This window comes from Stylophora pistillata, chromosome 3, assembly GCF_964205215.1.
Source record: "Stylophora pistillata chromosome 3, jaStyPist1.2, whole genome shotgun sequence".
NCBI classification, from domain to species: Eukaryota; Metazoa; Cnidaria; class Anthozoa; order Scleractinia; family Pocilloporidae; genus Stylophora; species Stylophora pistillata.
In genome coordinates, this window is record NC_142521.1 from 20784446 (window position 1) to 20800000 (window position 15555).

The following is a 15555-nucleotide window of genomic DNA, read 5'->3' on the forward strand; positions in this document are numbered from 1 at the left end:
AACGGGCTCTCTCCACGATTGTGTTTCGCCGTTCAGCAAAATGGTCATTTAGTGATGTTTTAATCTCCTCGTAAGAGACAGTTCCTTCATCCAATCGAAGCATTTGAAGAATATCATCGGCACTGTCTCCCATTGCATAAAGGAGAGTACTGACCTGCTCTGTTTGTGGTTTACTGTTCAGCCCTGACGCTACTCTGTACTGGTCGAATCGACGAAGCCACTTTGGCCATGTATCTGCTACTTGGTGACTGTTGGCCTGTCGAACTTTCCGGGGAGAGGAGTTTGTGTGGTCGTGTGAGCGGGATTGACCGTCTCCGGGACTGGTGGGCTCTGGTCGTCGACTCCTGACATTGCTTAGTGTGGATTGTATCCAAACACCGCTGCCACCATGTAATATTAAGGCCTCAAAACAAGGAATTTATTCCTAACGCAAACTAACATACACACAAGATGGCGGTCTCAAAGCGTAAGGCCCCCAGCACGCAACGGGGTCCTTCTAGAACCTAAGAAGTCTGGTCACGAACGACTAATCCAACATCCAACACAGATCATTAAGATAAAACGATAGAAAGGTATTCAAGAGAAAGGCTCAATTCTTGCCTCTCACTTATACCTTGAGCAGAATAAATAACATTATCAAAGGTCAACTAAGCTTAACTGAAGCTAAATTCTATGCACCCAGAGTGAAATAATGACAAAAGTGGGCCATTTCTCCGGCATAAACACATTAATCTGTACTAGCTACTTCCAACATGGTATTCGACCAACTGAAAACATTTGAACTTTGTAGCTCGACGAACCTACCAAAGCTGTAAATACGTATCTATCTTGAGACTTTGATCGTCTTTTTGTACATTTCAGCTTCGTCAGTTTGATGATAAACATACATGAACCACTTTTAAGCCAAGAAAAACCTTTTACGGCAAACATGGCCGCCAGAAATATTTGATCACGTGACTTAAGTTTTGTCCCGTGACCAAAGTGCACGTGAGAACAACACGCACGGGAGCCTGCTAAAAGTATACAGAGAAATAATTAATTTCTCTGTGCAAAAAAAAAAACTTTAAAAAAATTCACTCTGAAAGTTTAACTGGGCAACCGCTTCAATGAAATGGGCGCACTGGCGAGAGAAACCCTTTAGTGTTGTCCCGCTCCTAACTTCGAAGCATGGAAACTAGTTAGCGGCGCAAATGTTGCTGGGAGAATTAAAATGGCAGAGACTTTAGAGCCAGTTATCAGCATGGAGAATTTCGTCCTGACTCGTTAGTTTCTGGACAGTTATGAGGTAACAATGAATGCTTTTAAACCTGTAACACTGCCACCAGCCTAAAAATGAAACTTGAATGCTTTGAAGGTCCTGCTGATGCGATCAACAGTGGAGAAAGGCCTTAGCATATGGTTTTCAGTATGGTGTTGGAAATTATTGTTTGAGGCTGGAGAACAACAAATTGGTTGGGTCCCTGAAAAGGACCGAGCAATTTTGGTTGCTGTTGGAAAGGCATGCGAGTTGCCAAACTTTCACGCCAAAATTGACAGTGCAAGTGGCAAAAATATGGGAGACAAGTTTAACAAGATAACAATTTTTTATAATTTGTGAGGCTTTGTGAAATAATAAAATAATCAAGTCTCTTTTAATTAATTGTGTGGAAAGTTTATTGATAGTTTTGTGTAAATCATGTCTCTTTTCTTAAATTAACGATGTGTGTCTTTATGTGTATATTTTTGATAGGTTTGTTTTAAGTTGGGCAGATAACCCATTATGTTTTCCTGGCTATTTATTCACTGGCCATGTATAATTTAACAATAACTGTTGTTTAACCTGAGACAGACATAACCATTACAAAGCTCCTTTAATCGAAAATTAAAATCATTCTACGTTAAGTTCACAAAAATTGCGATATCATAACAATATAATATAGTACTAACGTATTATATGTCAGTTTCTGATCGATATACAAGGATAAACCGTGACTAGCTTACCAGCATCAAAAAGTCGCTTCCCAAAATTAACATCGACCTAAGAAAGTTACGAAAGTCGTCCAAAATAAAAGAAGACAAAAACAAAAAAACTTCAAGAAACTTCTAAAACACTGTCTGTGAAAATCTAGTGGCACATAGCAATGTTGCACCATTTAAAGATCAATGTAACTTTTCGTGAGCTGAAAGAATCTGGAGCAAAAAAAAAGTTTCTGCCGATAGTAAGCAAAATTTACACGGTGTAAATTTGTCTTTCTTTATCGCTATATTTTACTTAAATTATTTATTTAGAAGCTGGTCTCCAGTCGGCTGGTCCCCGTGAAATGTTAGTTCTCGTGCAACATGCTACGAGCACCTACGCCTATTTGTTGTTCGATCACTTTTATTAATCTTTAATCCATATCAACAAAGCAGCTGTTCCAAAAGGGAAAATAAAAGCAGATTTAGTAGAGGTCAATTTTCCTTATCAATTTTCCTCATTGAGAAACTTTTTACTCACAGCAAGCATACAGATTCCTCTTTTTACCTTGTCACAGCCATAGAAAGGTAACAATAAATTTTTCTCAATTATATATTTTTATTTGGTTTGAGAGATTTTACATTAACTCAGCCTAACTTAACTTAACTTAACTCATTACTTAACTATGCATTATGAGGTAACGCAAGAAAAACAGTCAATCGGCCTTCTCCAATCCATAACTATAAGCAATTTGGTGGCTTTCCTTAACAAAACATGGTAATTGCGGCGAATCGATAATAACTTGTCACAAAGATTTATCTTGACGGTAAACCATCTTTTTAACACCAAGCAAACCCCGGTAACAGAGACTGCACCTCCACAGAGGAGGGCCATATAAGCGCCCTGGGTGATGAAAGGTAAGAGAGTATAAATCAGAATGGCTGAGGCAACACTGGTAGCACCGATTAGTTGTCCAAAAATTTTATGTAGATACTCAGTGCGCTGATTGGCAGAGTATATAAACAATTAAAAGCTGAACCCTCTAGAAAATTACGAAAAGACCAAATGCATCAAAACAGGAAAGCCGGATGAGCGTTGAACTGAAAATTTCTTACCTCGACAAGAATAGTTAGTATGAAAATTTCTACGTATAATGATATCTTAATAAAGAGTATTTTATCATTTTTTTTTTTCATACGATAGAATCCGCCCACCGAAGCCATGGGTTCCTGCAAGTTAACTTAAGAAAAACACTCTCTGACTTTACAAACTAAGGCAGGATTAACTAGAGCAGAGTTATTTTCCTGCAGTTGAGTCTTAAAGTTTTGTTTATTGCTTTTGCTCGTAATAGTATGGACCAGAGTTTTTTGCTATTTCTATTTCCTTTGTTTTTTCTGGTATATTTCTACAAATGTTTGTCATCGCTACGTAATCGTGCATAATTTCACTGATCTCTGTTTCAAGCTCTTTATATCGTATGGATAGCTGTATCACCACTTTGTCATGTTTGTTTTGGTTTATTTTTGTGAAGGCAGATAGCCCACTTACAGTAGCACCGCATCCAATCGACAGACCGGCAGCCAATATTCCACCAACACCAAGGCCGATTGCCGTTGCTCCACCAGCCAATCCTATGCAGGAGGCAATGACAGAAAAAAAATCAAATCCCAGTAAGAACTTCGCTGCTAATGGCAACCACGTGTTCAATTAACAGTTTAATTTTTTGCTTCGCGTCGAGAGACTAAAGCAAACAAGCCTGTACTTCTGTAAAGCGCAGTAGGAACACATTTGATTAGAAACAGTAAGCTAACCACTTATCTACGTTTGTGACTCGCAAACGCATTATTTCACAGGTAAGCTTAATTAAACAGGCCTGTTTTCTCTGGGAGGTTAGTTAGTGTAGTTAAGTCAAGCCAAAGGTGGGAACTATGGTTTACTTGATTATTTCATTTCCCATGTAATTGACTACTGACGCAATGTGTTATCCGCGATCTGAACGGCGTGATTCAAACATAGAGCTATAAAAAAATGTAAGAAGATGAGCGAAGCTTGAATCCAAGCAAAGGACCCGAAGAGTAACTCTTCTTTGGGCCCTTTTTACTTCCATAAAAGGAACATTTAAATGTCACTAACAAACTTTGAAAAACATGGCAGAATGTTTTCTGCTTACCTAAGAAAGTTAGAGGATAAGTCCATGTAGCTTTATGGTTTTCCTTGAAGGCTTTGATTTCTTGGTCAAACTCGGAAAGGACGTTTACTGCTTGTTTAATGGGTTTTTCCCATGTCTTTAGCGCTGCATCCAAATCAAGCTTTTTAAATCTGATTGCTGTTAGATCTACTTTTTAATAATCCTTGGGGGGGGGGGGTTCTGGTTTCACATGTTGGAGGAATATGAAAAGTTAAACTAGTGTAAATTTTTTTTAGTACTGGATAGAATTATAACAATTATATATATAGAAGTTGTTACTGGAACTCTCAGGCCAACAAAGGTGGGTGAGACAGGGATGCCCATTATCTCCTCTCCTTTATGTGCTAGTTTCAGAAATATTATTAACGCAAATCCGTAATTGTAAAGATATTGAAGGTTTCCTGCTCCCAGGAGCAGGGGGCATTCAATATAAAATATTCCACTACGCTGACGATGCTACTTGCATCTTAAAATCCGAAAGATCTCTTTGTTCACTTCTCCGAGTCGTATCAAAATTTGAACAAGGATCCGGCGCTAAACTGAACACGTCCAAATCTGAAGCAATGTGGTTAGGAAAATGGCGAACGAAAATTGAATGAATAGACTTGAATGGCCTCAAATGGGTCACTAAAATGAGAGTGCTTGGTGTTTTCTTCTCAAACGGCCTCCTCAATGTCGACGACGACAATCGGCGGGCCAAATCAGACAAACTAAGTTCGGTTCTAAATCTTTGGAAACAAAGAGACCTTTCTTTTATCGGTAGGACCTTAATTGTAAATACTTTAGGCGCAAGCCGCTTATGGCACGATGCTAAAGTCATTCCCCAACCCCGTTGGGTGCGCGATAGCTTTAAATCGATCATTTGGCCTTTTATCTGGAAAGGAAAAATGGAAAATGTTAGTCGCGATCGCTGTTGTGCGCCCCCATCCTCTGGGAGCCTCAACGTCGTTAATTTTAAAGCTAAGTGCGCTAGCCTGCGCCTTTCTGTTTTTTCCAGTTTAAGAGATGACTTTGGCACATCCAAATGGCATTACCTAGCTCGATATTTTTTAGGACATAAGCTAACTATTCTAGATCCCCGTTTTTCTTTTCCCACCAATTCTGGTCCCTCTTCCTTCCTTCCTTCCAATTACTACCGGCTTTGTTTGGATAATTGCCGTACCTTGCATCAGAAAACTGGTGTCTTACCTGATTTACTCACCAGTAAGAATTTATATATTTTCTTGCTTGACCCCGTCTGCGGTGCACCCCAGTGCTCCGGTTTTTGGGCGTCTGCTATGGACCGCCCCATCAATCGTTGGGCGTGGGTGTGGCGCAAGTCTCGCCTAAAGCTAATTGAGAACAAGAAGAACGATCTAATTTGGCTATTGACCCATAGAATGATCCGCGTAAGATATCTCTTAAAGTCTTGAGGATACATCAATAATGACAAATGCGCGATCTGCGGAAAAACGGAAACTATTGAACACTGCTTCCTGGGATGTCCCAGAGTTGTGAAAGTCTGGGACCATTTCTCCCCCCTTTTCCGTGTTCTACTCGACTCCCCCTTCTCTATCTCCCCTACATCTATCTACTAACCCTTTTCCCTAAACCAATCTACCACCGGTATATTCTTATCTAACTTTCTCAAGGCAACCATCATATATTGGTGTTGGCTTGCCAGAAATAAAGCTACCTTCGAAGGTTCTCTTTTGAGCTCCAACGCGAAAATGGACTTAATTAAGAAAGATGTCCAACTCAGAATTCTTAGTGGCGACACTGATACCTTAAGGAATTTTTGGTCTTTTAAAAACGTATTTTGTTCGGTCGACGCTGGTAAACCCGTCTTCTTCCCCTCTCTTGCTCCCCCCTGAACCTTTGTATATAATAAAACTTGTTAAACCTCGCCCATGAGGGTTGCTTACTCCGGGCTACAGGCCCGCGTGCTGTTTGCGCCCCACATGGTCGGGACAAATCTCTTTGTAAATAGAAAACTAGTAAACAGAACTTTATAAATAGAAAACTTTTAAATAGAACTTTGTTACCTCTTACAGGTGGGCGCTTACTCCGGACTGTTATAGCCTGTGCGCTGTTCTTGCCGCCTGTAAGAGAAAATATCATTAGTTAATTGAGACCTGTAATTACCTAAGTAACTCATAATTCAATTCGAATACTTTAATCAATTAGAATTGTAAATAGATATCTTTGACGAAATAAAACCGCCTGGTCTCCAGGCTTTTATATTTTTTTTTTGAAAAAAAAGTTATAATCTTCTCGGCCTTTTTAGCCTATGAAAATCAGTATTCTCTTTTTTCTTTCAGTTTTGATATTGGACAGCCAGGAGAGTCAAGTTAATGATCAGTTTACCAGTACCACCGACGGCGCAGAATCCGTAGGAACCTGGGCAGCAGCGTCCGAGCTTGATATCCCGGAGGCCTTAAAACTCCTTGAAAACAGTGGTGTGCGTTTTACAGGCGTACCATTTATGGGCTCAGGGCAAACCAAGATCATCAAAGACCGGTCAGTGTATTTTTCCGTGGACACCTTGGTCACCTCCCAGACTATTTTGGAGAGCTTTGATGCCGCTGGCATTGACATTGATTCAATCGCCACAATCCAGAAGAAAAGTTCGAACAAGTCCTGGGTAGTCTCTTTCGTATCGCGAGCGGCGAAGGAGGCTGCTCTTGAAACCCCATACGTTGAGATCGAGGGGCTGAAGACCTTTCTTGGCGACTGCGAGAACCGTCTTGCAATTGTGAAAGTATATAAGGCGCCAGCGGAGCTGCCGGATACGGCCTTAATTGACCGCCTTAGCCACTATGGCCGTGTCCTCAGCTTCCGCCGTCATCTGATCGCGCAACATATCGAAAACGGAGTTCAAACGGCCAGGATGAATATCGCCCACAAGATCCCAAATACTATCCGCGTGGCCGGTGAGACGATACGTATCTGGTACCCGAACCAGCCTAAATCGTGTAGTAACTGCGGTGATGAGAGCCATTTGGCCAGGGAATGCTCAACAGTTCGTTGCTTCAACTGTGAGCGCCCTGACCACCGTTCCGAAGATTGAGAGGAAGGGGTTAAATGTTCAGTTTGTTTGTCAGACGAACATCTCATTGACAGCTGCCCGTTCGTTCTCTTCAGCGCAAATATTGATGCCGGTGCGAAGGTAGAGAAAACGGAGGAACAGAAGAAAAAGGAGCGAGATGAACGACTGAAACGCATGAAGGAAAAACGCGAAAAGGAAGACAAACGTAAACAAGACGAAGAGCGAAAGAAGCAAACGAAGGAAGAAAGGCAACAACCCCCTGAGGGACGCGACGAGCGACCAAAGGACTCAGAAAGAAAAGACGAGCGAAGGGATGAACGGCGAGACGAGCGAGGGGATGAACGGCGAGACGAACGAAGGGATGAACGGCGAGACGAGCGAGGGGATGAACGGCGAGATGAGCGAGGGGATGAACGGCGAGACGAACGAAGGGATGAACGGCGAGACGAGCGAGGGGATGAACGGCGAGATGAGCGAGGGGATGAACGGCGAGACGAGCGAGGGGATGAACGGCGAGATGAGCGAGGGAATGAACGGCGAGATGAACGAGGGAATGAACGGCGAGATGAGCGAGGGAATGAACGGCGAGATGAGAGAGGGGATGAACGGCGAGATGAGCGAGGGAATGAACGGCGAGATGAGCGGGAAGAGAGAAGAGGCGACCGTGACCGCTACCGCAAGCGCGATGAAAGAGCCAGGAGAAGGCGGTACAGATATTAATTTATCTATTAATTTGCTTATTTATTTATTAACAAAACTCGATGAGTACCCTTAAAATAATTTCTTTACATGTGCGGGGACTCGGGTCTTCAAGAAAAAGTAGGAAAACTATTCAAGAATTAAATTATTCAAACTGTGACATAATTTTTTTACAAGAAACACATGTCTCATTTAAAAAACAAGCGGAGGAATTCGAAACACTCTGGCGCGGCAAATGTCTGTGGTCCTTCGGGACTGGCAGGTCTGCCGGTGTTGCCATCCTTTTTTCTTTAAACTTCCCAGGCAGAATTATTCGTTTTTTGACCGATTCCGACGGAAGAATATTGAGCTTACTCATTGACTACTATAATTCTAAACTAAATTTAGTAAATATTTACTCTCCCAATGCTATTTCAGATCGTAAAAGTTTTTTCTCTTGCCTGCACAATTACTTTCTCCCCCAAGGGGATCTAGTGATCGGGGGAGACTTTAATTGTGTGGACAATGTCCTAGATAAACTAAATTCAGTAAATGGTTTGAACCCGGGGGTAACATGTGAAGGTGTAGTCTGATCGTCCGGGTGAGTGTAGTCCTGAGAAGGACTGTTGTCGGTGGCAGTGACTGACGTTTCGACAACCTGTGCGGAAGTCATCATCAGAGTCAAGTGAATGATTGTTGTCAGTAGAATGTTCTTATTCCAGTTCGTGTGAAATGATCGGTTGGTTTTGCCGTGATGTTATTGGCTGTAAGACTCAAGTGAAGTAAGTCGGTCGTGATTGGTCTGTTTCGGTCTGTCGGTAAAGCTAGGTTGTTCTTTTTTCGGTCGTTTGTGATGTTTTTTTTACCATACAATCAACGTCACTACATGACAGCAACTTGACTAAAGACGAACAACGCGCACTGAAACGACTGAGAAACGATGAGAACATAGTCATCCTACCAGCCGACAAAGGACGAGTTACTGTTGTTATAGACAAAACTGACTATCACGACAAAATGGACGCACTAGTTAACGACAAACGAACCTATGAAGAACTCAAACGTGACCCAACTCCTGCCCTTCAATGTAAACTCAACAGTAAACTACTGACACTCAAGAAAACGAACGCCTTTGACACCCAACGCTACTATCGACTGAGGTGCTCGGTACCACAGCCACCGAAACTCTACGGTTTGCCGAAACTACACAAACCTGGTTTCCCGATGCGACCTATTGTTTCTTTCTGTGGCTCTCCCACATACCAACTATCCAAGTACCTGACGACAATACTACAACCGCTAACCGACAAATCCAGACATAAACTACAATCCACTGAAGACTTCATTAACGCTACCAAGACTGTTCAGATACCTGACGACTACAAACTAGTGTCATTTGATGTGAAATCACTGTTCACAAGTATTCCACTTCAATTAGCATTACAATGCACTGAGATTGCAATCCGAAAATCTACCGACCCCCTACCGCTACCGACAGACGACATCATGGACTTGCTAAACATTTGCCTAACGTCTACTTACTTTCAGTACAACGGTAAACACTACAAACAGTTACACGGCACTGCTATGGGGTCTCCAGTTTCTGTTGTTATAGCAGAAATTGTGATGCAGAACCTCGAGGAACGCGCCCTTTCGACTTGCCGACAAACGATACCGCTTTGGTTACGTTACGTTGACGACACATTCACCGCCGTTCGACACGACGAAATTGACGCATTCCACAACCACCTTAACGAACAAAACACTAACATACAGTTTACCAGAGAAGTCGAAGAAAATGGCAAACTTCCTTTTCTAGACTGCCTGGTAAGCCACAACGACAACTCATTACGAACGACAGTTTACAGGAAACCGACACACATCGACAGATTACTAGACGAGTCATCCTACAACCCTACATCACACAAAGCCACATCTATCAGAACTCTAACACGACGCGCACAACTAGTATGTGACTCGACAGACAGCTTATCCGACGAGAACAAATACCTTCACCGTGTTTTTACGAAGAACAACTACAACAACGACTTCATCCGACGAAACACTCACCGACCCACTACCACTACCGAAACAAACCACACCGCAACCCCTACGACTACAGCAACCGTACATAAAAGGCATGTCTGAAAACATCTCGCGCATCTTACTACCCTTCAATATCCGCGTCGCCCACAAACCCATCACCACACTACGTCAGTTACTAACCAACGTTAAAGACAAAGACGAACCGAGGAACAGACAGGGAACGATTTATTAGATCAATTGTTCCGACTGCCAAGCCTCCTACATCGGTGAGACTGGCAGAAACCTCACAACAAGACTGACTGAACACAGACGGGCGACGAGGAAAGGTGATGTCAGCAATCACATTGCTGAACACCATCGACTTACCAACCCCAACATTGACTGGGACTCTGCGCAATGCCTAACCTACAGCACTGACTATTTTCAACGACTGACTCTGGAAAGCTGGTTTACTAACTTAGAACAGACTCCCCTAAACAGATGTCAACAACTACCCGCCCCATACAAACGACTCATTCACGACATAAACATCACAAACGACCGAAAAAGAACAACCTAGCTTTACCGACAGACCGAAACAGACCAATCACGACCGACTTACGTCACTTGAGTCTTACAGCCAATAACATCACGGCAAAACCAACCGATCATTTCACACGAACTGGAATAAGAACATTCTACTGACAACAATCATTCACTTGACTCTGATGATGACTTCCGCACAGGTTGTCGAAACGTCAGTCACTGCTACCGACAACAGTCCTTCTCAGGACTACACTCACCCGGACGATCAGACTACACCTTCACATAAACTAAATTTTTCTGCTATCCCATTGTCTGATCAAAAGCTTCTCCGATCCCTTTGTGCTGATTTCTCACTTACGGATATTTGGCGCAAAAACAACCCGCGCAAAGTAACTTTCACCTGGTCTAACAAAGATCATACACAGGCATCCAGAATTTCTAGAATTGACCACTTTCTCACAGCTAAAGGCTTCACCCCAGTAATATTCTTCCATGCGTATACGCACTATCAGATCATGACTTTGTAAAAATTGAACTAACGACTAACCCCGCTAATCATGGCCCCGGCATCTGGAAATTTAATACTCGTTTACTTTCTGATATAGAATTCAAACATACCATGTCGAAATCGATTTCTGATTTTAAACTCAAAATCCTGCAGTTCGCCTCCCTGTGCGAATGGTGGGACGTTTTAAAAATTCAAATCCGTAAAACCAATATTTCTTATAGTACCCGCAAACAAAAAATCGCTAACACCCAAAGAATCTCAATTACTAAACAATTAATTCGTGTTAAGGCTGCCTTGCACGCTAACCGTCTAACTGATCCAAGTATAATTAACGATTTAGAAAGCCAACTCTCCTCTCTAATCTCCAAGGAAGTCGAAGGATCTAAAATTTGTTCTCGTGCGCAGTGGTTCGAGGGAGGCGAAAAGCCAACGCGTTATTTTTTTCGTCTCGAGAAAAAACGAGCTGATGCTAATTCCTTTGAACCCCTTTTGGACGGAAATGGCATTGAGAAATATCTCAACCTGATCTGGTAAACATTCTAACTAATTACTATAACGATCTATTCTCCAAAGATCCCTTAGACATGCAAGTTCAAACAGAAATAATCGATGATCTAAGTTTTGCACTCACCGATTTTGAACGAAATTTATGCGAAGGCCCTTTTACGGCAACTGAACCGTCTGCTGCCTTGGAAGGCCTTCAAACCGGCAAGTCACCCGGTTCTGATGGTCTTCCAAACAGAATTTTATTCGTGTTTTTGGAACGTTTGGAGTGAGTCTCTCCTTTCTGTTTTGAACGAGGCCTTCCTTGCTGGCTCCCTCGCGGATAGCCAGTACGAGGACCTCCTACGACTCATCCACAAAAAAGACGATCGACGCCTCACAAAAAAATTGGCGCCCAGTTTCCTTGTTAAACACTGACTATAAGTTAGCATCTAAAATCATCACTGAACGATTGAAAAGTCATGAACTTCATCGTGCATTCAGACCAAACAAATGAACCAGGTATTCTCATTTCCTTAGATCAAGAAAAAGCTTTTGACCGAGTTGACCACGAATTCATGATGAGAGTATTGCGTAAATTTGGTTTCGGCCCCTCCTTTTGTGGGTGAGTCGAACTATTTTATTCTAAAGCCTTCTCTAGAATCATTGTTAATGGCTCCCTGTCCCCCCCTTCCTGTCCACTTACCGAGAGGGGTGAGACAGGGATGCCCATTATCTCCTCTCCTTTATGTGCTAGTTTCAGAAGTATAATCAACACAAATCCGTAATTGTAAAGATGTTGAGGGTTTCCTGCTCCCCGGAGCAGGGGGCCTTCGATATAAAATATCCCAGTACGCTGACGATGCTACCTGCATCTTAAAATCCGAAAGATCTCTTACTTCACTTCTCCGAGTCGTATCAACATTTGAACAAGGATCTGGTGCTAAACTGAACACGTCCAAATCTGAAGCAATGAGGTTAGGAAAATGGCGAACTAGAATTGAATCTCCCTATGGCCTCAGATGGGTCACTAAAATGAGAGTGCTAGGCGTTTTCATCTCAAACGGCCTCGTCAATGTCGACGACGACAACTGGCAGGCCAAATTAGACAAACTAAGTTCGGTTCTAAATCTTTGGAAACAAAGAGACCTTTCTTTTATCGGTAGGACCTTAATTGTTAATACCTTAGGCGCAAGCCGTTCATGGCACGTTGCTAAAGTCATCCCCCTGCCTCATTGGGTGCACGATGGATTTAAATCCATCATTTGGCCTATTATCTGGAAAGGGAAAATGGAAAATGTTAGTCGCGATCGCTGTTGTGCGCCCCCATCCTCTGGGGGCCTCAACGTCGTTAATTTTAAAGCTAAGTGCGCTAGCCTGCGCCTTTCTGTTTTTTCCAGTTTAGGAGATGACTTTGGCACATCCAAATGGCATTACCTAGCTCGATATTTATTAGGACACAAGTGAACCATTCTAGATCCCCGTTTTTCTTTTCCCACCAATTCTGGTCCCTCTGCCTTCCTTCCTTCTTTCCAATTACTACCGGCTTTGTCTAGATAATTTCCGTACCTTTCATCAGAAAACTGGTGTCTTACCTGATTTACTCACCAGTAAGAATTTATATATTTTCTTGGTTGACCCCGTCTGCGTTGCAACCCGGTGCTCCGGTTTTTGGGCGTCTGCTATGGACCGCCCCATCAATCGTTGGGGGTGGGTGTGGCGCAAGTCTCGCCTAAAGCTAATTGAAAACAAGAAGAACGATCTAATTTGGCTATTGATCCATAGAATGATCCTCGTAAGATAGCTCCTAAAGTCTTGGGATACATCGATAATGACAAATGCGCGATCTGCGGCAAGACTATCGAACACTGCTTCGTGGGATGTCCCAGAGTTGTGAAAGTCTGGGACCATTTCTCCCCCCTTTTCCGTGTTCTACTCGACTCCCCCTTCTCTATCTCCCCGACATCTATCTATTACCCCTTTTTCCTAGACCAATCTATTACCGGTATATCCTTATCAAACTTTCTCAAGGCAACAATCATATATTGGTGTTGGCTTGCCAGAAATAAAGCTACCATCGAAGGTTCTCTTTTGAGCTCCAACGCGATTAACGACCGTAATTAAGAAAGATGTCCAACTCAGAATTCTTAGTAGCGACACTGATACCTTAAGGAATTTTTGGTCTTTCAAAAACGCATTTTGTTCGGTCGACGCTGGTAAACCCGTTTTCTTCCCCTCTCTTGCTCCCCCCTGAACCTTTGTATGTAATAAAACCTGTTAAACCTCGCCCATAAGGGGTGCTTACTCCAGGTTACAGGCCCGCGCGCTGTTTGCGCCCCACATGGTCGGGAAAAACCTCTTTGTGAATAAAAAACTAGTAAATAGAACTTTGTAAATAGAAAACTTGTAAATGGAACTTTGTTACCTCTTACAGGTGGGCGCTTACTCCGGGCTGTTATAGCCCGTGCGCTGTTCGTGCCGCCTGTAAGAGAAAATATCATTAGTTAATTGAGACCTGTAATTAACTAAGTAACTCATAATTTAACTCGAATACTTTAATCAATTAGAATTGTAAATAGATATCATTGACGAAATAAAATCGCCTGGTCTCCAAGCTTTTATATTTAAAAAAAAAAAGTACTGTCTGCAGTCAGATATAGCTCTTTAGCATACAAAGCTCTGCTTTCATGTCCAAATTGAGTACTGTGGGATGAGTCATCGCCGCTAGCATTGTGCATAGCTCACCAGGCTCTTCTAGTTTGAGCACTCTGGCATGGCTTAGACGATACCACAAGTGTGGGATCGTTTGGGGATCCATATCGGTTCTCCCCCATTCTAGCATCAGTACTGTACTGATGAGGCCCACAAGGCCAAAACTAGAGAAATTAGAAAGACATCTAAATTTATGAAAATCCCGCTCTCTTTCTCTTGTCGGCCGATCACTCATCGTTAACACCCTCGGAATTAGAAAGTTCCTATATCTCTCTACAGTTTTGTGTGTCCCGAAATGGTTCATTTCTAAGGTGAACGCTTTAATCTGGCCATTTGTCTGGGGTTGTCGAATTGAAACGGTTAGCCGAGCGTCCTGCCACCAATCTCTTAGCAGTGGCGTTCTCGGCATTTTGAATTTCATGATCAAAGATAAATCTCTTAAATTAGCCTCAGTAATTTCCAATCTAGATGATCGCGAATCAAAATACTTTTATTTGGCCAGATATTTTCTAGGCTTGCCTCCTGTCGCTCGGAGTGGAGCTCTCTTCGAGATAACTCCACCCCGAGTACACAGATCTTGACGCCCTATTATGAGAATGTTCTCCCTGCTCTCACCACTCTACGTGGGATTCTCTCCCGAAAGGAGTGCTGCGATTTTGAATTTTCTTCCAAAAAATGTCATCGAACTCTCTTGAAGGAAAAATCCACATCTCCAATTCGTCATCGCTTTTGGACTCCCTTCCTTCCGATTGACTTTGATCTTGACAAATTTTGGAATTTAGGGCGAGATGACTTTTCTGAAAATTATAAGAACGACATGCTCTGGAAAATTGTACTTCGCGCTATTAAGGTCCGCGATTCTCTAAAGAATTGGGGATATATCGACTCAGATAAGTGCGCCTTCTGTTCCCGTAAAGAAACTATAGATCACTGGTTTCTCAATTGCCCCTGTGTGAAATCTGTATGGACCCACTTTTCCCCTATTATCTCCTCTATCCTTGGAACAAGCTCTCTCCCATCCTGTACCTATGTTTTCTCTTTTCGTTGGACCCCCGCTAGTCCAAAACTGAATCGTATTTTCCGCTTTCTAATTAAGACAATTCTGTACAGCATCTGGAAATTTCGAAATAAATCTACCTTCCACAATGGGAATGACCCCCCTGAGGGTATAATTCGCTATGCCCTCAGCGAGACCAATAACAGAATTGCGTGCGACTACTTCCGACTCTCGTTATCTAACTTTAGAAACGCTTGGGAGTCCCCATCAATCTGTACCATTGATGGGGACTCCTATAGAATACTTTTGTAAATAGATTGCCTTAAGCTTTAGTTAACATTTGATTAAATCAACTTGGAATTATTTACAACTTAGAATTAGCATTAAACAATCCTAGAGTTACATTAATATTAGTCTACGTTAGCCCTAGCCATACCAATATTATAGATTAAGC

General features: G+C 42.4%; 1 protein-coding gene across 12 annotated transcripts in view; it reads right to left on the bottom strand.

The window, feature by feature from the left end:
* Positions 1-1635: 1635 nt before the first annotated feature.
* The window catches only part of LOC111345622 (uncharacterized), a 24092-nt gene continuing 10172 nt past the window's right edge, over positions 1636-15555 (bottom strand). Inside the window, exons 3-8 of one of the 12 annotated variants that reach the window (XM_088754814.1) lie at positions 13818-13874; positions 12988-13130; positions 6149-6205; positions 5313-5455; positions 4107-4229; positions 1636-3567 (exon numbers count right to left, since the gene is read on the bottom strand). In XM_088754814.1, the coding sequence (XP_088610940.1) occupies positions 3266-3567; positions 4107-4229; positions 5313-5415 (528 nt within the window). In that variant the 5' untranslated portion in view covers positions 5416-5455; positions 6149-6205; positions 12988-13130; positions 13818-13874 and the 3' untranslated portion in view covers positions 1636-3265. Of the gene's footprint in view, positions 5456-6148; positions 8660-12987; positions 13131-13817; positions 13975-15555 lie in introns of those variants that run through there. The other 11 variants (XM_088754816.1, XR_015999177.1, XM_088754823.1 and 8 more) reach the window with 11 other exon arrangements.